This window comes from Trachypithecus francoisi, unplaced genomic scaffold, assembly GCF_009764315.1.
Source record: "Trachypithecus francoisi isolate TF-2019V2 unplaced genomic scaffold, Tfra_2.0 Lachesis_group3, whole genome shotgun sequence".
In the NCBI taxonomy this organism is placed as follows: domain Eukaryota; kingdom Metazoa; phylum Chordata; class Mammalia; order Primates; family Cercopithecidae; genus Trachypithecus; species Trachypithecus francoisi.
Genome location: NW_022681468.1, coordinates 158125738 through 158152790, shown reverse-complemented (window position 1 = coordinate 158152790; position 27053 = coordinate 158125738). Strand labels below are relative to the sequence as shown.

The following is a 27053-nucleotide window of genomic DNA, read 5'->3' as shown; positions in this document are numbered from 1 at the left end:
CGGGAGTTGTTCTGGTGGAGCTCAGATGCACGGGGGCTGCGGGAAAGAAGGTGGTAGCGCCTCCTACGCGGACGCAGGGCGCTGCTGTGCTCAGCAGAAGGGAGCAAATGGGATGGAGCTTCAGCCACCCTAGAAGCCGCCCCTTGGCGCCTTTCTCCCTCCCTTCCTCTTTCCAAAATCACGCCCCCTCTTCAACATCAAGAACTCTCCGCACTCCCTGGACCTCTCAGAGCCTCTCCTTCTCATTAACTCTTCCCAGTGCGCTGGCTCAAAAGAGCCTAGGTAAGAACACCAAGTTCTGGCTGTCCTTCCAGCAAAGAGTGAGGAGTTAACTTTTCAGTCTTTCTAATCTCCTTTAAAAAAGAATGAGCCACAAATTAGGGTAACCACTGGGAATCCCATCACACACATTGGCGGCATCTCTCCTCCCCGACAGGGTGCCTCCAGCACTTCAGATCCCAGCCGAGAGTCTGGCTGCTAGCGCCCAGCAAACGGTGCGGAAAGCAAACCCGGGCTCGCGGAAAGCGGGAGGAGGGGGCTTCCTCGGGTCTGTTTTGTCTGGTTGGCAAGACTTCCGAAGCCTGGTTCCCCAACGCTGTCACCCGGTCGCTGGCGTGGAGGAGGGAGTCCGGGAAGACTGGACCCCAGAATTGTCCTGGCTTTCTCCGGAGTGCCCGGCGCAGCTTCTGGCTGAGAGCGGGAGCGGGCTGAGTGGGGACAAAGAACGCAAGGGAGAGGCAAAGCCTGGCCTTGGGCAGCCCCTGGCCTGGCCGGAGGCGCGAGGCCGAGAGCGCGCTCGGTGGAGACTGGGGGTGGAGGTGCCCGGAGCGTACCCAGCGCCGGGAGTACCTGCAGTTCACACTCGGGGCTGCAGTTCCCTGGGTGGCCGCGGAGATGCCGGCCCCGGCTGGAGGGATGGGGGGCGGGGACGGGGCGGGGGCGGGGCTCGTCACGTGGAGAGGCGCGCGGGGGCGGGCGGGGCGGGGGCGCGCGCCCGGCTCCTTAAAGGCGCGCGAGCCGAGCGGAGAGGCGGCTCTGTGGCCGCAGGCGCAGGCCCGGGCGACAGCCGATACGTGAGGCGCGCCGGCCCGCGGCAGCTCCGGGACTCAACATGCGCTGCTCGCAGGGAGGCGTCTGGCTGGCTCTGACCGCGTCGCTCCTGCATGGTAAAGCCGCCGCCTCCCCGCCCTCCACTTCTCCGTGGGATCCCGGGCACGTCCCGGGCGCCTCTGTGCGCCCCGCGCCTGGGCCAGGTTTGGGGTCTCCCCGCCGCCGGCGAGGGGCAGCGGGGGCGCTGCGGGGGCTGCTTGTCTGGGCTGTACCGGGTGGGCGGCGGGGGCCGCGGGCAGGAGGGAGTCGGGAGTACCCCCGCCGGCCTGCCCTGAGCCCCCTGCCCGGGTCTCCTCTCCTTAAGTGTCCCTGCAAGGCGAGTTCCAGAGGAAGCTTTACAAGGAGCTGGTCAAGAACTACAACCCCTTGGAGAGGCCCGTGGCCAATGACTCGCAACCGCTCACCGTCTACTTCTCCCTGAGCCTCCTGCAGATCATGGACGTGGTGAGTCCCGCCTGCCCACAGGGCTGCCCTCTCCCCTCCCTGGGCTCCGAGGGGCTTTATAGGAAGCGTCGGGCGGCCAGGCGGTGGAGCTCGGCTGGGACACTGTAGCTGGCCCCAGGCGAGGCAGGGCCATGCTCTGACTCTGTCCCCAGCCTGCCCTCTCCTGAGTGTCTCAGTTCTCCGTCTCTCCTCCCGCCAAGGAGGAACCTGGTAAAGCTTGTTCCGTCACTCCGGCCACCTGTACGTGGGTACTTGGGTCCCACCTTTCCCTCAGTTTAGAAACTCAAGCATCCTGAACTGGGACTCAGTAGCAAGAACAGGTGACATTCACTTTTTAGTCTCCCTTATGGTGTAAGTGTTGACATGCAGTCCAGCATTGAGTGTCAATGTAGCCACTTCTAGACTTTTCTGCCGCCTCTGATATGTAACTTCTTTGGTGGGGGGCCTGCCCCTGAGCTTTGCAGCTGGCAAATCTGTCCAGGCAGAGGGTAAGAGGGCCAGCTGTGAACTTTCACTGTGACCCCATCTTAGGAATGGGCATGCTTTGCCTTCCTGGCGAGGACAGATACCAGGAGTCCTACTCCATGGACTCAGGGTTCCCCATCAGGAATACACGTGTCTGTCCCTCCAGGCAGCTGCCACCAGTTCCGTGGGCCTCTTGCCTTGCAGCCTTGCTAGTGCCCACTTCATTGGCCAATCTGTGTAAACTTGCCTTTTGTTCCTCTCTGCTGCTTTGGATATTCAATATTCATGGTATAGTCTCCGTATAATACAAATGCTTCACACAAGTGTTTAATTCATTATAAATGTCTATACAGAGTATCGGATTCTATTGTGGAGCACCCTGGAGTGGGGCACGGTGGGGCACAGGGATAATGATGTTCATTGGGAGGGACAGCATGATAGGAAAGAGGTGAGACAATAGCCACAATTCCTGGTTAAAAAACAAATAGTGCTAAGAGCCACCTGGCAAAGTGGAAAAAGATAAGAGGTGATATTTCATAATCCTACAAATAAACAGTTACCCGCGCTAGCATGTTGATGAATGGTATATCATTTAACCTAGTTAAAATTGCTGTGATACATTGCCTCCTTTCCAACACTACACTCGCCTCAAATGTGTTCTTTCTCCTGCAGACAAAATCATGCTTTAAAATATTGAATGTATATGTGATGATGCGGAAAAGTTATCATCAGAGAAGAGCTGTAGGGAAGGCAGGTTCAGTCTTAATGAGTTGCAGAGCAGCAAAAGTTGCTGTTTACAGAGCAGCTCCTCAGTTACTTTAAAGAGCTCAAGATTTGTACTTGGGGTCTTCGGTGAGTTCTGGCTCTGTTGGTGTCTGAATGGCTGCTGTTAGGTAAGTTTCTTAAGCATCTTGAGCCTTGGCTTTCTGGCTAATAAAATGGACACTGTAGTACCTCATCAGTCATTGTGATCAACTAAAGAATGTGGAAACAAGTTGAAGCCTTGAAGCTAGATACGTGATTTTGGTCATTTTCATGCAGAAACCACATGAAAAGACCAGGCAGCAGAGCTGACACACCCTGCAAGTGGTGTGTGACAGGGTGAGAAAGGGACAGTAGCCCCTTCTTCCCCCATTTGCCCAGGGTCAGCTCCAGCCAGGCTGCCTCACTGTTTGTGTCTGCTCCACAGCTGTCTCCCTTGGAGGGGGTGTCCCTGTATTGCCTGGATGGGGGTGATGGTGCAGTAGCCCCTCAGTAGAGGAGTAGGAGGAAGTCAGTAGAACAGGCTCCTGAGGTTGCAAAGGCTGCGGCAGCCTCTCTTGGAGAAGAGACTACTCAGGGAGAAGCTGCAGGCTTTTTTTCTGGGAACTTCTGCTTCTTTAAGAGACACTTAAGAAACCAACTTATTGGGAGGAGCTCTGAGTCTTAGGAGAAGTTTAGGCATAGGTTAGTGTTACACTACGTGAACATTTAAAATAACTTTTGTCACGTTAGAAAATTACAAAAATAGCTAATTGGCAATTTGTGTCAATGGCAGTCCACTGTCCTTAGGAAATGCGTGTGAAGAAGGCTGTCAGCAGTCAGAGGTGATGGGAAGGGGGCGGGAGAGAATTTCTCTCTCACTTTAGCCATGGGGTTGGCTGTGAACACATTGAACTTCCAAACCAGGCAATGGTGTGTTCCTGGAGTGGCCTTGAACAAACTCCCTTACCTTTCGGAGCCCTGTTTTCTCATGTGTTAGAATAATACCTGCTTCAGAGGGTTTTGAGAGGATTAAATAAGATAAAGTGCTTGCCACACACTGGTGATTCACTGAAGGTGTGCTCCTTCTTAATTAGGTAACTACTCAACTCAGAGGTCAAGAAGTCATGCCTAGAAAGGTGTGGTCCCTTGCCCAAGGCCACTCTGTGATTAGAGGTAGGGCTATGAGGAAACATTGGGCAAGTCCTTTGTCTTTCATCTGCTGCTTCCTTTAGACTTGGTAACTTCGGCAGAACAAAGCCATTTAATTTATTTAAACTGGATGAATTGTAACTAATTTAATGTGACTTTCCTGAGATGCTGGATGAAGCTGGTCTCTATCAGACGTAAGGAAATATGCAAACATTCGTATTCCAGCCTAACTTGGTTGGCTCTGCCTGGTTTTTGAAGTGGAGCCGGGTCTCTGCAGCTGAAATCTCAGCCCTCTGGAGAGAGACACAATGGTTCTCATAAAGCCTTCACATGGCAAAATCTTGGCTGATATAGATTCTCTTTACACATTTGTTGCTCATTTTAACTGGGCTGTTCTAGAGACCATAGTAGTTGGTTTTCCTACTCCCAGATATTGTTATTGATTCCTTTTTTGGTCAGCAGAGGTTCCCAACTGGAGTGATAGGAAGACACCATATGATGTTATATATTTTATTTTTGTGAAAGATCGTTTACTCTTTAATCAGTTTATTCCACAAATCCTGTTGAGCTCCTATTGTAGACTTTGACAAATTCTGAGAATTAACAGAAAGGTGATGGATTATTTTTCCTTTCAGAGATCTCATGAGCTGGCTAGGGAGATTAACAAGTAAATCCCAGGCCGGGCGCAGTGGTTCACGCCTATAATCCCAGCACTTTGGGAGGCCGAGGCAGGAGGATCCCGAGGTCAGGAGATCGAGACCTTCCTGGCTAACATGGTGAAACCCCGTCTCTACTAAAAATACAAAACATTAGCCGGGTGTGGTAGCGGTCGCCTGTAGTCCCAGCTGCTCGGGAGGCTGAGGCAGGAGAATAGCCTGAACCCAGGAGGCAGAGCTTGCAGTGAGCCGAGATCTCGCCACTGCACTCCAGCCTGGGCGACAGCGAGACTCAGTCTCAAAAAAAAAAAAAAAAAGTAAATCCCAAATTACTACATGTGATGAAATTTAACATACATATCTATACAAAGGGCTAGAAAACATTGTTTTCAACTAGAGCAGCTGAGAATGGCTTCAAAGAGATGGTAGTTAGAGTTCCAAAAATGAGAAAGAGTTTGCCACTGAAAGGAGGATATCTTTTCCAGGTAATGGGTACAGGCTGAGGAAAGGCTGAAAGTACAGTGGAGGACAGCTCACCTCCAACATGTGTTTTGTGGGACACTGGCAACCTGTTGATCTTTACTACGATTTTGCTGCAAGACTTCTCAGAAAATTTAATGTGCTATGTTTTTTGAGACATTCTAAAAAACCAATATAGTACTGACCAAACTACTGATAGTTTTACAGACCCTTTTGTAAGAATTATGCTTTAGAAGGATGCCTTACAAGGGCGGGGGGAAGGGGGCTGTGAGTTTTCTGTGGTATGAGGTGCTAGATAAGTGTGGGGACAGTGAGGTTGCAGTGTGTGAGGTGTCCTGAGTTCCTCTGCAAGTTTGCATTTTACCTGGCTCTAGTCTAGCCATCTCTGAAGGCACGAGGAGGCAGTGTGCCAGGGGTTTTGTGAAGCCGTAAGTCCAGCCTGCCATAGCATATTTTCCCAGAAATGGAAATAGTCCAAACCTTGATATTTGTATTAAATTCAAGTATAAATTATAGATTGGAGTGAAAAAGCTTTGCATACGTTTTAGAGGCACAACATGAGTCCTCAAAGGAATTGCTTGACCTGCTGTTACTCAGCAGGCTCCTTCATGAAGCACTAGGCAGAGGGGGAAGATATGGTGGATTTTTAAACAGGGGAGGGAAGTAACCAAATTTCTGCTTAAGCAGAAGATGCTGAGAGCAGTGAGTGTGAGATGTGTTAGAGAGGAGGAGAGAAAGGTGAGGGACAAGGAGGTTGAGACTAGGATGGCCACTGTGGGAATGTGGAGAAGGGGCAGATTTAAGAGATGTTTTGCATATATTGTCTATGATGTATAACTGTGTATATAAACATCATGAATATATATCAATAGATTTGCTAAGGGAAAGTGCCTGAATTATTCTTATATGCATACACTGACTTCTGGTGATTATTAATTTACTTCCTGGGCTTGTAACTGGGCTGGGAATGAGATAATACATAAGAAATCATTTTGAAGTGATGCATATGTAAGGTCTGATCTGCCAAGTTTCCGTAATGTTTCTCCTTTATTTGTACTGTTTAGTCAGTCACCTGAGCACATGCATCTAAAGGCCATTCTAAGTGATTTGCATAAAATAAATATACATTGGTTATGAAGCATGTCCAGAAGTCAAGTGTGTTAAAATGAGTAATATGAACCAACATGTAATTATATACAAATGTAAAACATATAATTATACAAGATTGATTTTTTTGGTATTTTATTGATTTGAAATGCAGATTCAGCTTTTTGGAAGCTTTAGTCACAAGACAGTAGAACTAAGTGGTCATGCACTTAGGCTTTGGCACTGAAGATGGCAGGCAGGGCTGTGGAGCCCAGTATCCTAAGGGCTTATGTGTTATCTAAATTCCTTTGGGTGGCCCTCTGCTTAGGTTTGCAAAATGTATGATTTTATATTCATTAGCCACCATTTAAAATGCTACAACTCCAACAAAATATTATCAAATATTATAAAACCCACCTACCTAGCATATATTGTAAAAAGAAATGCTGAAGGTATAATCAGGTATTGATCTTTATCATTTTTAAAAAATCTTTACTTTTTTGAGCAATTTTAGCTTCACAGCAAAATTAAGAGAAAGGTACAGAGATTTCCCACAGCTTCCTCAGTGATCAACATTCTCCACTAGAGTAGTATATTTGTTACAACTGATGAACCCACATTGACACATTATAATCACCCCAAATGCACAGTTTATAAGAGGGTTCCCTCTTGGTTTTGTGTGATCTATGGGTTTGGGCAAATGTATAAATGGCATAGTGTATAATACCATCATTATGGTATCATACTGAGTATTTTTACTCTCCTGGAATTTCTTTGTGCTCTACCTTTTTATCATTACCTTCACCACAATTCTTGGCACCCGTGATGTTTTATTGTCTCTGTAGTTGAATCTTTTCCAGAATGTCGTATGATTGGAATCATACAGTCTGTAGCCTTTTCAGATGGACTTATTTTACTTAGTAATATGCATTTATGCTCTCTCCATACTCTTTCATGGCTTGATAGCTCACTTCTTCTTAGCATTGAGTAATATGCCGTTGGTCTGGATGTAGCACAGTTTATTTATCCATTCACCTCCTGAAGAACATCTTGGTTGCCTCCAAATTTTGGCAATTATGAGTAAAGCTGTTATAAGCATCTTGTGCATACTTTTATGTGAACATAAGGTTTCAATCATTTAGGTAAATACCAAAGAGGGCCCTTGCTGGTTTGTATGCTAGGAGTGTGTTTGATTTTCTAAGGAAATCACAGACTATCTCCCAAAGTGGATGTACCGTTTTACATTCTCACCAGCAATGAATGAGAGCTCCTGTTGCTCTATATCCACGTCAGCATTTGGTGGTGGCAGTGCTCTGGATTTTGAGCATTCTAATCAGGGTGTAGCGGTATCTCATTGTTTTATATTCGCATTTCCCTGGTGACATATGATGTGGAGCATTTTTTCATACACTTATTGCCATCTGTAGATCTTCTTTGGTAAGGTGTCTGTTAAGGTCTTTGACCAAGTTTTAAGTGTTTTTTTTTTCTTATTGCTGAATTTAAGAGTTTTTGTATATTTTTGATGACAGTCTTTTATCAGGTATGTCTTTTGCAAATATTTTTCCCAGTCAGTAGCTTGTTTTCTCATTCTCTTTACATTGTATTTCACAGAACATACATTTTTAACTTGAGTGAAACCCGTCTTTTCAATTGTTTCTTTTATGGATTGTGCCTCTGGTATTGTATTTAAAAAGTTATTGCCGTAGCTAAGGTCATACAGGTTTTCCACTATCATCTTCTAGGAGTGTTATAGTTTTGCACTTTACATTTAGGTCTGTGGTCCATTTTGAGTTAATTTTTATGAAGTGTATAAGGTCCGTGTCGACATTTATCTTTTTGCATGTGGTTGTCCAGTTGTCGTAGCACCATTTGTTGAAAAGACGATCTTTGCTCCATTTTATTGCCTTTGCATCGTTGTCAAAGATCAGTTGATTATATTTATGTGAGTCTATTTCTGTGTTCTCTATTGTGTTTCATTGATCTGTCTATTCTTTCATCAACAGCACAGTCTTGATTTTACTATAGCTTTATCCTAAGTCTTGAAGTTTGGTAGTATCAGTCCTCCGGCTTTGTTGTTCTTCTTCAACATTGTGTTGGCTATTCTAGGTCTTTTGCCTCTCTCTGCAAACCTTATAATTGCTTTATAGATACCCACAAAATAACGTTCTGGGATTTGTTTGGGATTGCATTGAATCTATAGATCGAGTTGGGAAGAACTGGCATATTGACAATATTGAATTTTTCTATTCATGAATGTAGAATAGCTCTTTAGTTCTTCCTTTATTTTGTTTGTAAGACTTTTGTAGTTTTACTCATATCGATCTTGTAAATACTTCACTAGATTTATACCTAAGTGCTTAATTTTTGAGGGGTTAAATGGTATTATGATTTCAATGTCAAATTCTACTTGTTAATTGCCAAAATAGAGGAAAGCCATTTACTTTTACATGTTAGCCTTGTCTTCTGCAAAGTTGCTGTAATTGTTTATTAGCTCCTGGAGATTTTTATTTTTGGTCATTTATTTTGGGTTTTCTACATAAATGATCATGTCATCTGCAATCAAAGCTTTCTTTCTTTTTTCCTAGTCTGTATACTTTTTATTTCCTTTTTCTTGTCCTTTCATATTAGCTGGTACTTCCAGTGTGCTATTGAAAGAAGTGGGAGAGGGGACATCCTTGACCTGTTCCTAATCTTAGTGGGAACGCTTCAGGTTTCTTATCAGTAAGTATGATGTTAGCTATAGGTTTTTTGGATAGTATATATAAAAATAAAAATAAAATTTTAAGTATATATAAAATATATATAAAAATTAAAAATGTACACATTTACTTACATTTATATATAAAATATATACATATATTTTATATATTTATATTTATGTAAGCATATACAAATATTTTGTATATATACATATACATATTTTATATATACATATGAAAAATATGTATATACACACATACAAAAAACCTACAGCTAACATCATACTTAATGATATATATATTTATCAAGTTGAGGAAGTTCTCTTCTATTCCATTTACTGAAAGTTTTTATGATGAATAGGAGTTGGATTATGTCAGAATTGTTTTCATCTATTGATATAATCATATGATTTTTCTTTTGTAGCCTGTTGATGTAATGGATTATATTAATTGATTTTTTAGTGTTGAGCCAACCTTGAATATCTGGAATAAATCCCACTTGATCATGGTATGTAATTCTTTTTGTACATTATTGAGATCAATTTGCTAATTTTTAAATTTTTGTTTGAGACAGAGTTTCACTGTGTTGCTCAGGCTGGTCTCGGACTCCTGAGCTCAGTTGATCTGCCTGTCTCAGCCTCCCAAAGTGCTGGGATTGGAGGCATGAGCCACCACAATGTGCTGATATTTTGTTGAGCATTTTTGAATCTATGTTCATCAGTGATATTGGTTTGTAGTTATCTTTTCCTATAATGTATTTATCTGCCATTTGTGTTAGGGTAATGCTGGCCTCATAGAATGTTTTAGGAAGTATTTCCTCTGCTTGTGTACTCTGAAAGAGACTGTAGATAATTGGCATAATTTCTTTTTTAAATTTGTAGACTTCACCAATGAGCCCTTCTGGACCTGTTACTTACTGTTTTGGAAGGTTATTATTATCTGATTCAATTGCTCCAATAGATATAGGCCCATTCACATTGTTTATTTCTTCTTGTTTGAGTTTTGAGAAATTTTGTCTTTCCAGGAGTAGTCCACTTTATCTAGGTTATAAAATTGGTGAGCATAGAATTGTTCATAGTATTTATTTGTTATCCTTTCAATGCCCATAGGATCTGTAATGATGTCTTCTCTTTTACTTCTGATATTAATACTTTTTGTCCTTTCTCTTTTTTTTCTAATTTAGCCTGGCTGGATGCTTATTAATTTTATTGATTGTTTTTCAAAAAACATTTTGTTTTTGTTCATTTCCTCTATTGATTTCCTGTTTACAATTTTGTTGATTTCTGCTCTAATTTTTAATATTTCTCTGCTTATTTTGGATTTAATTTGCTCTTTTTTTCTAGTTTCCTAAAGTAGAAGCTTAGAATATTGATTTTTAGATCTTTCTTCATTTCTAATACTGTATTAAGTGCTATAGATTTTCCCCTAAGCACTTCTTTTGCTGCATCCCACAAATTTTGGTAAGTTGTTTTCATTTTCATTTCAGTTAAAATATTTCAATGTCTCTTGAGAGTTCTTTGAGACATGTATTATTTAAAGGCATATTGTTTAATTCCCATGTATTTTTGGATTTTTTAGTAATCTTTCTGTTACTGATTTCTAATTTAATTTCTTTGTATTCTTTTAGCAGGCAAGGTGTAATTTCTATTCTTTTACATTTGTTAAGGCTCATTTTATGGCACAAATATAGGGAATATTACATGTGAGCTTGAGAAGAATGTGTATTCTACTGTTGTTGGATAAAATATTCTATAGATATTGCTTATATCCAATTGATGTACAATGTTTTGAGTTCAACCATGTTTATACTGGTTTTCTGCTTTCTGGTTCTTTCGATTTCTGGTAGGGGGGTGTTAAAGTTTCCAACTGTGATAATGAATTTACCTATTTATCCTTGTAGGTCTAGTAATTTTTGCTTCATTAGTTTGATGCTGTGTTTTTGGGCACATACACATTAAGTACTGTTAAGTATTTTTTGTAGAATTGATCTTTTTATCATTAAGAAATACCATTTTTTATCTCTGGAAACTTTCCTTGCTTTGAAGTATGCGCTATCTGAAATTTACATAGCTATTCCTGCTTTCTTGGATTAGTGTTAGCATGGTATACTTTTCTCCATCCATAGGACACTTTTAATTTATATGTGTCTTTATATTTAGAGTACTCTGGTTTTTATGTAGGCACATGCAGTTGGGTCTTGGTTTTTGATCTGCTCTTACACTGTCTTTAAATTGATGCCTTTAGACCACTCAAAGTGATTGTTGATATAGTTGGATCAATAACTATCGTATTTGTTACTGATTTTTTTTTTGTTGTCCTTGTTCCTTATTTCAGTTTTTGTTTTCCACTCCGACTTTTACGGTTTAGTTGGGCATTTTATGTGGTTGTGTTTTCCCTCCTTTCTTGGCATATCGGTTACAGTTCTTTTCTTTACTTTTTTAGTGGTTGCCCTAGAGTTTGCAACGTACATTTACAGCTAACCCAAGTCACCTTTCATGTTACGTTATACCACTTCGTGGGTAACACGAGCACTGTATAATGCAAAATAACATGGATATCTTCCTCCTGTCCCTTGTACCATTTATTTCTTATAAGGTGCATATGTGTGTGTGTATATATGTGTGCGCATATATGTATGTATTATATATGATATATACATATAGGTATAAAAAAATTGTTGCTGTTGTTATTTTGAACAAACTGTTTTCTGTTAGATAAATTAATAAGAAAAACCAAAGTTTTTATTTTGCCTTCACTTTTTCCTTCTTCAGTGGTTCTTTAATTTTCATACAACTTTCAACCTGTATCATTTCCTTTCTTTTTAAAGAACTTCTTTTAACATTTTTTCAAGGCAGGTCTGCTTGCAACAAATTTCTTCAATTTTTGCCTGAGAATGTATTTTTTTTTTTCCTTATCCTTTGAAGGATGATTTCAATAATTCTAGATTTGTAACTTTCTCTCTCAACACTAATTATTTTACTCTACTCTCTTTTTGCTTGCGTGGTTTCATATAAGTCAGATGTAATTCTTACCCTTTTGGTCCTCTAAAGGGAAGGGTATTTTGTCCCCCTTTGGCTTCCTTCAGGATTTCGTCTTTAATTGTTTATAGTTTGAAATGATATACCTAGATGTTGGATTTTTTTTCCCCACATGTATCAGCTTGCTGTTTTCTGAGATTCCTGGATGTGTGGTTTGGTGTTTGACACTAATTTGGGGAAATTCTCAATCATTGTTTGAAATACTTCTGTTCCTTTCTCTACTTCAACAGTCCCCAACCTTTTTGACACCAGGGACCTGTTTTGTGGAAGACAATTTTTCCATAGACTGTCGGGGGCCATGGTTTTGGGATGACACTGTTCCGCCTCAGACTGTCAGGCATTCATTAGATTCTCACGAGGAGCGTGCGACCTAGATCCCTTGCATGTGAAATTCACAATAGGGTTTGTGTTCCTGTAAGAATGTCATGCTGCCGCTGATCTGACCGGAGACAGAGCTCAGGCAGTAATGCTCCCTGACGTGCCCCTCACCTCCTGCTGTGTGGCCCAGTTCCTAACAGTCCAGGGACAGGTACTGGCCCGTGGCCTGGGGGTTGGAGAACACTGCCCTACTTCTTCTCCTTCTCGTATTCCCATCACACGTATGTTCCACCTTTTGTGATTGTCCCACAGTCCTTGGATATTCTATTCTGTTGTTTTCAGTCTTTGTTCTCTTTGCTTTTCAGTTTTCAAAATTTCTGTTAACATTCCTCATACGAGGGATTCTTTCCTCAGCTGTATCCAATCTACCAGTAAGGCCATCAAGTACATTCTTTATTTTTGTTACATTATTTTTGATTGCTGGAATTTCTTTTTGGTTATGTCTTAGGAGTTCCATCTCTGTGCTTCCATTGTTTAACTGTTCTTATATGATGTCTACTTTTTTCATTAGAGCCTTTAGCATATTAAAAATAGTTGTTGTAAATTCTGATCTGATAATTCCAATACTGCTGCCGTGTCTGGTACTAATGCATGCTCTGTCTCTTCAATTTGTGTTTTTCGTTTATTTGTTTGTTTGTTTTTTGCCTTTTAGTATGCTTTGTGATTTTTTTCTTGATTGGTGGCCATGATATGCCAGGTAAAAGGAACTGCTGTAAATTAGTAAGTTACTAATGTAGTGGTAAGGTGTGGAGGGAGGGGAGGCATTCTATACTCCTGTGATTAGGTCTCAGTGTTTTAGTGAGCCTATGCCTCTGGACACGAACTTCATAGGTGTTTCTCAATTTGTTTCTCCCCGCTTGGGTGCCATAGGATGGCTAGAGTGGGTGGAGTTCAGTATTTCCCTTCCCTTGGGTCAGGTAGGCTCTGATAATACCCCAGAGGGTTAGAGTACGGTTAATTCATTTTTCCTGATGGCAGGCCTTACTGAAAACAATAGAAAGGTCTGGCACATTTCCAGATGGTTTCTTTCACCGGTCTCTGGTGGAAGCACAAGGGAACATTTCTTCAGTGTTTCCTGTGGGAATCTGGTAGAGCTTCTGGAGGTAAATCTCATGATATTTGGGAACCCCTTTGGTTGAATCCTTTTGGAATTTTTAACTTTCAAAGTTAAAAATTGGGCCTCCAGGAATTTGCCAATTCCATTTCAGGTTTTCTTACTCTGCTGCTGGTTCCCGTGGTGGTTTTGCTGATTAGTCTCTGCCCTGGAAAGTCCTGGCTCTCCGTATGCCCCTGTTTGTCCCTCCAATCTTGAGAGCAGAAGTTCATCCTGTGTGTTCCCCTGTGAGTTTGGCTCCAAGAAGAGCTGTTGTTTTTTTAGTGTGTTCACCCTTTTACTTGTTAGGACAAAGTTGTAACTTCTGATTTTCTTGTATCAGGAACCAGGAACTGGATCTAATAATGTTTTTATAAGATACGTTTCTTAAAATGACAAAAGTAATATGTGTTTGTACAGGAGCTGAATTAAACCTAAAAAGGAATCAAGAAGTTGAAAATCAAGGGGATAAAAATCACACACAAGGCATTCTGGCAGAGTTCATGCATCTTTCTTTATGTGTATAGATGTGTGAAGAAATATTTAAACATGTAAAAGTTGAAAGGTATAAACATGATGTATGGTGCCTTAAGCAGTATTAACAGGCATTGATTTTAAAGTGGCACACTTAGGCCCATTAGTGAACAAATACAGGTTTTAAAATACATTTATATGTTTTCTTCATTAACTCTTACCATCACTGCGTATTCAATCTATATTCCTTTTGTAATTTAAAAACCGTTTTTAAAAATGTATTTAAATGCTTTATGATGATACTTATAAGTAACACATAGTTGGGTTTTTTAAAAAATTGAATTTGAGAATCTCTATAATTTAGTTATCCCTAATGTGATTACTGATCTATTTGGGTTTAAATCTATCCTTCGCTATTTACTTCCACTTATCCTTGTCTCTTCTATGGTCTTTTTTTCTTACACTTTTCTGGATTAATTGCTTGTTTTATATTATTCTTATTTTCTCTTCTATTAGTTTGTTTGTCATATTTCTTTCTTTTTATCTTACAGTGGTTGATCTGGAGATTACAATAGGAATCCTTGACTAAGTAAAGTCTAATGAAAGTCATCAACCTTTCTGTACAATGTGAGGACTTTACAACACTTTAATTCCATAATTGCAATGTATCTACTGTTATTGTCATGTATTTTATTTCTATAAATATATTCAAACTTTATAAGAGTATAACTGTTTTTTGCCATCAATATTCTTTTAGATTTACTCCTATATTTACCTTTTTTGTTACTTTAATTCCTCCCTGTATCTCCTAACTTCCATCTAAGATAATTTTCCTTCTGCCCTTTAGACTTATTTTTCATGAGAGTCTGGAAGTAGCACAATTTCTCCATGTTTGTTTCAAAACTTACTTATATTGCCTAATTTTTGCGTGATAATTCAAAAATACAGACTGTGTTGCTGGTTAGTTACAGCACTTTTATATACAGCACAGTGTCTATGGTATATTACCCTAATGTTCTCTGACTGCCAGTACTTCTCTTAAGAGGTCAGCTATATGCCTTATTGTTCCTTCTCTGTTCTTGTTTCCTTTGGTCACTTTTAAATTGTATTCTTTGTCTTTGATTTTCAACAGTTTAGTTTTACTATGATAAGAATATGTTTCTGCTCTTTTGTTCTACCTGTTTGGGATTCAGAATGAATTATTGAATCTGTTCCTTAGTTTCATTCACAAGTTTTGGAAAATTGTTGCCAGATCTTTCTTTCTTTCTTTTGAGACGGAGTCTCGCTCTGTTGCCCAGACTGGAGTACAGTGGCGTGATCTCAGCTCACTGCAACCTTTGCCTCCTGGGTTCAAGCAATTCTTCTGCCTCAGCCTCCCGAGTAGCTGGAACTACAGGCGTGCACCACCACACGTGGCTAATTTTTATATTTTTAGTAGAGATGGGTTTCCAGCATATTGGCCAGGCTGGTCTCAATCTCCTGACCTCATGATCTGCCCACCTCAGCCTCCCAAAGTGCTGGGATTACAGGCGTGAGCCACCATGCCCGGCCTAGATATTTCTTTAGATATAGTGTCTGCTCTATTTTATCTGCCTTCTCTTTTTGGGACAATGATTACATGTTTACCACAGTTTTCACTTTATCTCAGTGATTCTCAACCAGGGGCAGTGTTTCTCCCCAGGGAATATTTGGCATTATCTTGAAAAAATTTCAGTTGCTCCAATTGGCGAGAAGAAGGCTCCTGACGCTTACAGGGAAGGGGCTAGGGATGCTGCCGAATGTCCTATAGTGCATAGGGTGGCTCCCCAAGACGACGAATTATCTGGCCCCAGTGTCAACCGTGCTGAGATGGAGAAGCCTGCTTTATTCCATATGCTTCCTCTTGTTTGCTGTAATTCCCATTACTTTGTCTCTCCATGCTTCATCTAGTCTGTTTTCGGTTGACTTATATTCAATATTCAGTCCTTGAATTCTCTCATTGTGTCTATCTGTCGTTAGTCCCGTTTATTGACTTCTTTTTAAAGTTTCAGATATTGCACGCTTTAGTGTTAGAATTTCCTTTTGGTTCTTACAAAATTTTCTAGCTCTCAAACTTGTTCTCAGTTTCTTCAGATATATTCATAAGAATTCTTTGATAGCCCCTGTCTGATAGTTCCATTCTTAAGACACTTTGTGCCTCTGTATTTGTTAGTGATGATTCTTTCTGCTTTTCCAACACATGATCTGGGCTCCTTCTGAGCCTGGTTGTGTTTGTCGTTTGCCCCAGACAATGTATGGGAAAATGGTAGAGATGAGAGAATGGAGAACCTTTTTACTACTGTTAATACTTACTTCTGACAACAGCCACCCCATGGGCCCCAGCAGCCAGCAACCACACATTACCTTGATGAGATTAGGGATTGGGAAGATGTGAAGATGGGCTTCAGTCCCTCTAAAGGCTGGTTTCTTTCTGGTTCTTGCATCTATATTCTAGGACATAAATACAGAAAATTGATTAGAGTCTTCTCTCTCTTCAATAAGTTTTTTTTTCTTTTGAGATGGAGTCTCACTTTGTCACCCAGGCTGGCATACAGTGGCACAATCTCGGCTCACTGAAACCTCCGCCTCCCGGGTTCCAGTGATTCTTCTGCCTCAGCCTCCCAAGTAGCTGGTATTACGGGCATGCGCCACCATGCCTGGTTGATTCTTGTATGTTTAGTAGAGACAAGGTTTCATGACATTCACCAGGCTGGTCTTGAACTCCTGACCTCAAGTGATCCACCGGCCTCAGCCTCCTAAAGTGCTGGGATTACAGGCAAAAGCCACCACACCTGGCCCTCTCTTCAGTAAGTCTTGAACTCAAATTTTGTCCCCTTTTCTCTTAAGTTTGTCAAGGTTTGCTCAAAATTTTAGCCTCTTAAGCATTATTAAATAATCACCACAGGCTCTGGAAAGGTGGCGTCAAACCCTGGTATTCTCTCAGGGCTCCCTCCCTTCCTGGATCTTGTCCCTGCGATTCCTCACTGCTCTATTAGTATTCTGGTGCCCTCAAGCATGATTTTTCTTTTTTTCCCCAAGCTCTTCTAATTGTTCTCACTGGAGAGTTGGCGAGAACCACCTAGTTCATCATTATTGATAGCAGAACAGAAATTCTAAATGGAAATAAATATCACATGTGCTCACTCATTTGTGGAAGCTAAGAAAGTGGATCTCACGGAAGTAGAGAGTATAATGGTGGTTACCAGGGCTGGGAAGACAGTGGGGAGAGGATGATGAACAGAAGTTGGTTAAAGGGAGTAAGTTAGATGGAAGAGGCCGGGTGCAGCGGCTCACACTTGTAATCCCAGCACTTTGGGAGGCCAAAGCGGATGGATCACAAGGTTAAGTGATCAAGACCATCCTGGCCAACATGGTGAAACCCCGTCTCTACTAAAAATACAAAAATTAGCTGGATGTGGTGGTGCATGCCTGTAGTCCCAGCTACTCGGGAGGCTGAGGTGGGAGAATCGCTTGAACCCGGGAGGTGGAGGTTGCAGTAAGCCGAGATTGTGCCACTGCACTCCAGCCTGATGACAGAGCGAGACTCCGTCTCAAAAAAATAAATAAATAAAAAGAAATTTAAAAAGTTAGATGGAAGATATAGTTAGAAGGAATAAGTTCTAGTATTTGATAGTATAGTAATTATAGTTAACAATAATTTATCGTATATTTCAACATAACTAGAAGAGCAGACTTGTAGTGTTCCCTACATAAAAGATAAATGTTTGAGGTGGTGGATACCCCAATGATACCGATTTCATCTTTATACATTGTCTGTGGGTATCAAAATATCATATGTACCTCCAAAATATGTACAGCTATTAGATATAAATAAAAACACCAATCTGTAGTACACCTTTATAATTGATACCAATTTATTATGGTAGAAATTTTGTCTCCTAAAACCTCTTTAGGGCTCTGAGAGATAAACCCACAAAATTCTTTTAATCTGTATAGACTGAGAATTGTAAGCACTTTTACTAAAGGATATCTTTCTTGTAAATGTTGCCTTTCAAGGCTACCATTGAAAATATTCCCTGAAGGGTTCAGCTCTCTCAGAGCTTCTCGTTTCATCCTTGACATGCTGTTAAAGGAAGAGAAATAGTCTTGTCACGGAGGAAGGCCAACAAAAATCTCTGCTCCCTTATTGTTTTATTTTTAAAATCAGGTTTAGGTAGTGTTTTTACTCCTCCTTAGAGAAGAAAGAAGTCATTTGGCATCTTCTAATTGCAGTTCCCATGCTCTTAATTTCAGTGATTTCTTTATTCAGTAAACATCAGTTATAAACTATTATAGCCAAAGAAATTTGAAAAGTATTGTAAAATAGTATGTACTTGGGCATATTTATGTGTGTGTAAATGCACACTCAGTCACACACACCCCTGTTATCCTTAGCTCTCCTTGTTGATTTTATTTTTGATATCTCATGACAAGGCATCATGTACTATGCTAATTAAGTTTCCAAGATATAAAGCTTGAAGATATAGCACAAGCCAAGTCACAGCTCCCAGGTAGCCAAAACAATGGACTGAAACTAATATGAAATTAAGCAATGAATTATACGAAATCTTGTATTATGGGTTAAAAATTAGTGCAGAAGAATGGGCTGTGGGAAAGGCCTGGATGTGTGGCTGACTACTGGCTCTGCATCAGCTCATAGGTGTAGGAGCTGACCTGTGTAAACTGTAGGTGGCAGTGGACGAGGAGTAGGACATTGTAGTTGTCATGGTTAATGAATGCCACCTGTGAGATTCTCAGCATGGGAAGTTTACTCTTGCGTCATTGAAAGTGAATTGTCTGTAAACATTCCTGTCTTGGGTAAAAGAGGTGGTGTCTATACTCTGGGGAAAGGACTTAGAGAGGGAGGAGAACTTATTTGCTTTGTTTTGTGGAGAGAAGGCAAGTGTTAGGCTAGCTCTTTAGCTGGTTTCAAATTTCAAGATGTTAAATGAGTTTATAATCTAAAGTGTCTATTTTAAGAAGCTCACACAGAGATTATATGATCAGGGATTTAGATTAAGCAAATTAGGGTAAGGCTGCTCACTGATTGCCAAAATATATTTCATTAAGTACAAATGGATGAAATTTACAATTGAAATCACTAGTCAGGAAACAGTTTGTTTAGGTTCTCCGTTAAGAAGTTTTATTGTCATTTGAAGTAACCTTTAACACACTGGCTAGCTCATAGAGAGACACTCATTTTATTTTGGAAGTTATTCTTTAACCCAATTTTAAAACTTTAAATTGTAGTAAAATAGATATACACTAATGTGGCACAGTATCAAAACCAATTCAGTGCGTTACCACAAAGTGAACCCACTTAAGCTGTCACCATCCAATACAGATCTTCCCTCCTCCAGAGCTAAACTATTTGCCTCACTTCCAACACCAGAGTCTAGTTTTGCCCTTCTCTGGAACTCTGTATGAGAGGAATCACCCAAATACACCGCATGCGTTCTTTTTTTGTGAGTCACCCAAGTTGTTTTCTGTAGCTCTTCTTTCTTTCTTTGTATTGTATGAATATAACAACATGTATTATTATATTGATGGCTATGTAGATTTCTTCTAAATTTTGTCTGTTTTGAAGAACACTTTGAGGAATGTGGGATATGTCTTGTGATGGACAGGAGTACGCATTGCTCTCTGATACAGATGTAAACGTAGATTAGCAGAGCCCTGGGGCAGTGTGTTTTTAACTTTTCTGGACGATGCTAAACCATTTTCAAAATGGTTATACCAATTAACATTCCCACCAGCAGTGTATGAAAATTCTTGTTGCTCTACATATTCACCAACGCTTGGCATTTTTAGTCTATTAAATTTACCATTCTAGTGGGTGTGGAGTGACATTTTCTTGGGATTTTAATTAGCATTTCCCTGATTACGGCTAAGGTTGAGGAGATTTTCATTTTTTTAATGTTTCCATTTTGGTATATTATTTTGAGAAGTGTCTAATCGTGTCTCTTTACTATTTCTCTTTTTTCTTTTTTTGTTTTGTGTTGGTTTGTTTTTTCTTTATTGATTTGTATGAGTTTTTCTGTATTACAGATATAAACCGTTAGTCATCGTCTTTGTTTTGTGCTGTTATAACAGACTGGAGACTGGGTAATTTATTAAAAATAGAAATTTGTTTCTCATAGTTCTGGGGATGGGAAAGTCTGATATCAAGGTGCCAGTATCTGGCATAGGTCTTCTTGCTGCGTCCTAACATGGTGAAAGGCATCACATGGCAGAAGGGCGAAGAGAAGGTGAGAGAGAGAGAGCAAGAGGGGTAAACCCACTCACTTCATAACGAACCCACTCCCAAGGTAACGGCATTAGTCCCTTCGGGAGGGTGGGGCCTTCATGACCGAAGCATCTCTTCTAGGTTCTGTCTCGCAGCACCATCCTAGTGAAAATTAAATTTCAGCATGAGTTTCGAAGGAGACAGATATTCAAACCATTGCAGTTATATGTTTTGCAGGTATCTTAGAGTCTTTGGCTTACTGTTTAACTTTTTGACATTCTTTCTTTTCTCCTTTTGTAAACTTTTAATTGAAGTATGACATGCTTACAGATTAATGGTGTCTTTTGGTGAACAGAAATTCTTAATTTTAGTGTGACCTAGTTTATAAGTCCTTTCTTCTATGTTTAATGCTGATAGTGTCATATTTTAAAAGTCTTTCCCTTCCCCAAATTCATGAAGATATTTTTCTGTATTTTTTAGAAGCTTTCTATTGTTGTTTTAGTGGCTTTTTGTTACTGTTTTACCTCTCATGTTTATGTTTATAACCCACCTAGAATTGATTTTTGTGTATAAAGTGTGTCACTTTTAAGCAGCTTTATGGAAATTGGACTGGTGACTAACTTACTTTGTTTTTCAAGAGTTGTGAAAGGGTTGTTAGTGTAATGAGTGCATGATTGTTTAACTGTATCAAATTTGGATATTATATTGTCTACCATGCCTGTGCCTTAATGGACATTTTAATTATTTAATGTGTGTATGATATGAAAATAATGTATAGGTTATGGAAATTTTTAATATTTAAAAATGTTGACATCACATACATTATTTACAAAGTCAGTAAAGAAGGACTTATGAGAAGCCCTAGCCCCTGGCCCCAGGTTTCCCACCACCATCCTAAGACAGGTACTTTTAACAGACTCTATTTCAGGTCATCACTCCTATTTTAACATTCTGCTTATGTTTCTTTTTCTTGATTGATTAAAATATCAAATTATCTGGACCTCTGCTGAAATTAAAATGCCTTTAATTAAATATCTTCAGTATGGATATTCTTATTTTTTGGAGGGATTTTGTTAACAAAAAAAAATTAGACAATTCAATTTAGCAGACGTGATATGAGCAAAGAACAATTCATGAATCAGGCAGCACTCAGGACCAGAAGAGGTTCAGAGAGCTCGACCCAGCAGTGTGAGCAGCCAGCTCGTATAGGCTGAACACAGAAGCAAATTAGATAATCTGATTGGCTACCACTAGGCACTTACCTTATTTGGCATGGGGTGATGAGTTGTCTGCCTGTGATTGGCTGAAATCTGGCTGTTTGTGATGAGCTAAAACTCTGCTCTTACAGTCATAAGTTAGGTTTTGGTTGGTTTACTTAATAAATTAGGTTGCCTTTGTTAAGAAGGAACTCAAAGATGGGAGATAGTCTCAAGCCAGTGGTCTCCTGCTTATTTCATTTAGCATTTTGTTTGTTAGGAATGGCAGTGTGTCCCTCAAATCAGGATCTGATGATGAAGGTTGTTGGCTAATGATTGAGATGGAGATGGGTTTTTTAAATTTGTTTTTGTTTGGATGCTTATCTGACTCTGAAGGAAAAGAAAAAAATTTCCCTAAATTTCTTAGCAAATCAAAAGCTTTATACACTGACTGATTTTAAAGACAGGCTGTAAATAGATAATGAACATTTTGATGTGTTAACTTGAAAAACCTTAACTTTATAGCCGCAGCTAATATATTAACTGAAATATGTTTTGGGTTTTGAAAATCAATTGGCCAAAAGTTTTAAAAACATTCTTTTTAAAAACCACATTTAAAAACTTTCTTGCAGCATTTTCCTTTAAAACTAAAAAGTGCTACTTTTTAAGTCTTTGATCAAATGTTGTTACTCCTCAACTTTGTGACTGAATCATTTAGGACAATATTTTAAATTTGCCTAAAGTATCTGTAGGTTAAAGATCAAGAACATTTCTCGATCAGGAATGAAAAGATAACAGATATGTTGGTAAAAATGGACAACATCCATAGAATCCTGATACTTGCAAACATTCAGGGCCACATCCTATAGACAGTTGGAAGTCAGGATATACATGTAAGTTAGGTAAATTTCAGACAGCCTGTAATGTTTCAAGCAGGAAGATGTCTCCAGATCTATCCTGGAGGCTTCCCTGTTCTTTGTATTACTGGTCTTGCATTTTACAACTCCAGACTAAACAGAAACTGTATCAGAGGCCTTTGTCTTAGTGATTAGGCCAGGGAGTGATCTACTCTGACTCATGGTCCCAGGGGCACTAGGCTTTTAATTTTGCTTGCTGCACTTTAGGATTGACTGTCATGCAGCTGAAGATGCTATGTGGCTGCAGGGAGCACCTCCTTGCCTCCTTTCCCTCTGAAACATGCAGGGTTGTGTGGACCCTCCATCCTCTTCCATGCACAGAGCAATTAATGCAAAATCCGTGGTCTGAGACGATCCTTTGACAGTAACCATCAGGCGCGCATTAAAACAGCAGTGTACAGATGGTACCTTCTTTGTTTCTGACAGGGACAATTATGGGCATTGGATTAAAGTAAAAACTGAAAAGGAATATTCATGACAGGAAATTTCCCTTGCCGGGGGTGTTTTGCAACAGCGGGAAGCAGCTGGTCATTGACGTGTCGGCACAAGGCAGCTTCCTGGATTTCCACTGGCTTCCTGGATTTTTCCAGATGTCACTTGAAAAGCACACTGAATTAGTGCTTGAAACGTAGTGTTAAAGTACTTGAAACTTAGTCTTAAATAGAGGAAATGAACACAGAGTGGGATACATAATGTGGTGTTGTTTGGATTGGGAATATTGTACTTATTTCAGAAATGCCACTCTTTTGGAGGAAAATTAGTTTCCTCCTTACTTTATTGTTAAATCTACCGAGAAATCTGGAAAGGACTGTGGGGGCAGAGCTAGAGTGGACTGGTATTCAGGGCCTCCTAATAGGTGACTTTGGTTGTGTGACTTTGGATGCATATATCACTGTGTGTATTTGAAAAAAAGCCCTAAAGTAACATCATCTATATGTATATAACTTTAAAGAACTTTCGCATTTTTAAAGCACTTTCACTGATCTTTGATCATGTGAAATGGTGTTCTTAATGACTGTACCTGTCTAGGCAGAGAACATTTTGGGACCTGAACCCAGATCTTCTTTGTATTTGTTTTTTTTTTTCTTTTTGAGACAGAGTCTCACTCCATTGCCCAGGCTGGAGTGCAGTGGCATGATCTTGGCTCACTGCAACCTCCGCCTCCTGGGTTCAAGCAATTCTCATGCCTCAGTCTCCCAAGTGGCTGGGACTACAGGTACATACCACATGCCCAGCACATTTTTGTGTTATTAGTAGAGATAGGGTTTTACCGTGTTGGCCAGACTGGTCTCAAACTCCTGAGCTCAGGTGATATGCCTGCCTTGGCCTTCTAAAGTACTATGTTTTTTGTTTTCAGGATATTTCTGTTTATTTGCTCATTGAATGAATGGATTATGAAATAGGTGACCAGTGAGATTTTATTTTCAGTTTGAATTATTAATTTTTTTGGCATTTGATGTGTTTTACTCCTTTGCAGTTATTCTTTCTGATGCTTGAACTGTCAGATTGGCTCCTGCATTGTTTTGCTACGGTCACTGTGATCCTTAATCATTTCTTCTATTTCCTGGCAGAAAATAAAATAAGGTGTCCCAGGCTCACTGTGTATACCTCCCACTATAGACTGGAATCTGCCTTTGCTAAGGAGCATTGCAGTGGGAAATTAAATTTGGAAACCACAGACTGTCAGGAGGTATTGGAAGAAATTCCAACTTGAGTCTAATAGATATCTCAGAAAGAAACAACTGAGCAAATGGGAAGTGCAGATACAGAGAAATGATTTTGTTTTGTTTTGTTTGCTTTTTAAAAGCTTCTAGAGTTGAGGGAAGACACAAACGCACATACTTAGAAGCAGCAGACCCACTGCATCCTTCAATTCCAGTACATCAAGTGTAAGGAAAAAAAAACTATTTAGGATATTGCAGAGGGCTATGATCCCCAAGCTCAGATGAGAAACTGATTAGTATCCTAAGATCTCTGAAACGTCAAGTAGAAAGGCAAAAAAAAAAAAAAAAAAAAGTGTTCTCATGTATGCAAGGATTCAGAGTTACCCACAAATTGTCTGAAAGAAATGCTGGAATAATGTATGACAGTTATGCAGAACCAAAATCAAGCTCTAAGCAAAATAAGTGAGATATAATAAATCCAAGCAGTTAGAGTCCAGAAAATTTGGCATTAAGCCTAATTGTCAGTTGTCAACCCCTGACATCAACAGCAATCTATAACAAACTTTAGAATTCACTCTGCAAACAGTCCTGAAGGAGTGAGAGTACTGTATTTCAGAGGTAGAAAAAGCGGAAAAGAAATGCATTCTAAGATATTTCTCTGTATTGATATCATCTATTTATATGTATACCTGTATATGCGTGTGTGTGTGCACGTATGGACTGATTTATGAAGGTATATATAGAAATAGAAAGGTTATGCATTTTCACGTAACTTTCACATAAACTTGTAAATAACCACTATAAGAATAGAAATAGGATATAAAGTTTTCAAACCTTGAAGGGCAATAATGGAACAAAGAAAATTGAACAATCCAATAAAACTAAGAAATGCTTTTAGAAAACACAAGAAAAGTCTGGTAAACAGGCAACACATTATGACAACAGAAACAAACCCAATCTTATCCATAATCACCATGTTGTGGATTGGACATTTTCAGTTGAAACATTTTCATTTGAAGATGTTCCAGCTGTGGCCACTTTCAAGAGCTAGACTTAAATGACAAATTCTCAGGCAAAAATAAGTAAATAGGCAGCTAGGCAAATAGGGAGATGGGGAAAAGCTGCAGCAAGCAGATGTTAACAGTGGTTACAGAACTATATCTTGCTGTAATGGGGGTTAATTGAGGAAAACCATCGGTGACGGGAGGGCGTGTCTTCAGTGAGGTGCGATGGCGTTGTTGGCTGCAGAAACAGGCATCAGAGTCCGAGAAGAGGACAGAGCACGTAGCTGCAGGATGAGCACAGCCGCCAAGGGCTGATATGCAGAGCTGCCTACCTGAGGAGCGTTGTGGGCCAGGAGAGCTTTGGATTCATCACAAGAGCAAGAGGACATGCATGGCAGCAGTCGCCAGTGCCCGTGCCCTGTTTCATGATAAGTGTGTGATCTCACTCAGTCCTTGTGGCAAGTCCATTGGATGTACTGTCATTCTCCCGATTTTGTTGATTGGATACCAATGCTGGCCCAGATTCGTGGTGCTTGTAGTAGTGGAGCCACCATGCTCAGCGAGACTAGACAGCTGCCAAACAGTGGAGGCTCAGGAAACCCCTTCACTTAAGTGCCAGCCTCACCCAGCCCAGACCTTGGAGGAAGCCAGGTAGTGGCAGCAGAAGAGGAGGGAGGAAAGTCATCCAGGCACGTTTCCTCCGTGGAAAGGACAGCCTAAGATTGCTCAAGGTCTGCTTCAAATGGAGGTGTCCATAAAGAGACTTCCAGATCTCTTCCCATCAGAATTAACCTTTTGTACTCCCACAGTACTGAAATACTTTACTTATTTGTGGCTATTAGGACAATTCAGAGAGACAAAAGATTTGAATTCACAAGAACAACATTTAAAAATGAGATAAGGCCGAGTGCAGTGGCTCACGTCTGCAATTTCAGCACTTTGGGAGGCTGAGGCGGGTGAATCGCTTGAGATCAGGAATTTGAGACGAGCCTGGCCAACGTGATGAAACCTCGTCTCTACTAAAAATACAGGAATTAACTGGGCTTGGTGGTGGGCACCTGTAGTCCCAGCTACTGGGGAGGCTGAGGCAGGAGAATTGCTTGAACCTGGGAGGTGCAGGCTGCAGTGAGCTGAGATTGCACCAATGCACTCCAGCCTGGGTGACAGAGTGAGACTTCATCTAAAAAAACAAAAACAAAAAGAAAACAAAAGACTTCATTTAAAAAACAAAAACAAAACAAAACAAACAATCACAGAAAACAACAAAACAACTAAGATGAGACCCTCAGTGATTATGTGAGCTTGGGAAAGCTTCCACACCTCTCACATTCTGTTCTTTAAAGTAATAATAATTCCTGTGATATTGTCACAATACTCTTATTGATGATACTTTTAAAAATTAATATTTTGGTAATATAACTCTTGCCCATAGTTTAAAAGCTGAGATAGTTCTGTGAAGATTATTGTTCCTCTGCTTCCATTTACGTTTCTCATAGACAACCAGTTCTAACTCTTTTCGCTGTTTCTTTGAGATTTACATGCATATCTTGAAATAAAATGCTTATATTAAAGCACTTTTTGCTCTAGTTCTGTTGAACAGTGAAGAACCTCACAATACTGAAGGTGAGGACTTAGTTCTCCGTTCACTCTCTACCTCCACCACCACGCATCATTAACACACTTCCCTTCATTTATCACATTTACCTAGTGAAATTACATAATCATTTTTGTTTAAATTAATATACAATGTTTATATTACGATCTGTAAACTCATGATTCACAGCTGAGCCATGTGATAGGCTATACTCCTTTTCCTTAGAGTTAATACTATTATCTTTGGCCAGTTGTTGAATTTTTCGTGTAATGATCACTATTCCATCCCCAGACTCTCCAGTAGATGTGTAAATTTCTCTCCCTGTGTTCAGACACGTGTGGATCTGTGTCTTCCATGTTGTTAGAGACATCTTTTGAAGCATTTCGTCCTCCTGCTTGAATGTAAATTGATTGTTTCCTAGGCCTGTTCTGCAGCTGTCAGACTGATACTTTCTTTTATGATTGCCTTTTGTCAACAGCTTTCTGACATCTACTGAGTATTCTACAATCCAATTTGATTCCGACACTACCTTGCACTTCTGCCTGGCCATCTACACATTTGGGGCTTCCTACAGCTTCCTCACTTTTGTTAATCTACCAGAACAACTCACAGAACTCG

General features: G+C 40.2%; 1 protein-coding gene across 1 annotated transcript in view; it reads left to right on the top strand.

The window, feature by feature from the left end:
- Window positions 1–999: 999 nt before the first annotated feature.
- CHRNA7 (cholinergic receptor nicotinic alpha 7 subunit) overlaps window positions 1000–27053 on the top strand; it is a 141965-nt gene continuing 115911 nt past the window's right edge. Inside the window, exons 1-2 of the mRNA XM_033190704.1 lie at window positions 1000–1166; window positions 1415–1554. Of these exons, the coding sequence (XP_033046595.1) occupies window positions 1112–1166; window positions 1415–1554 (195 nt within the window). The 5' untranslated portion in view covers window positions 1000–1111. The remainder of the gene's footprint in view (window positions 1167–1414; window positions 1555–27053) is intronic.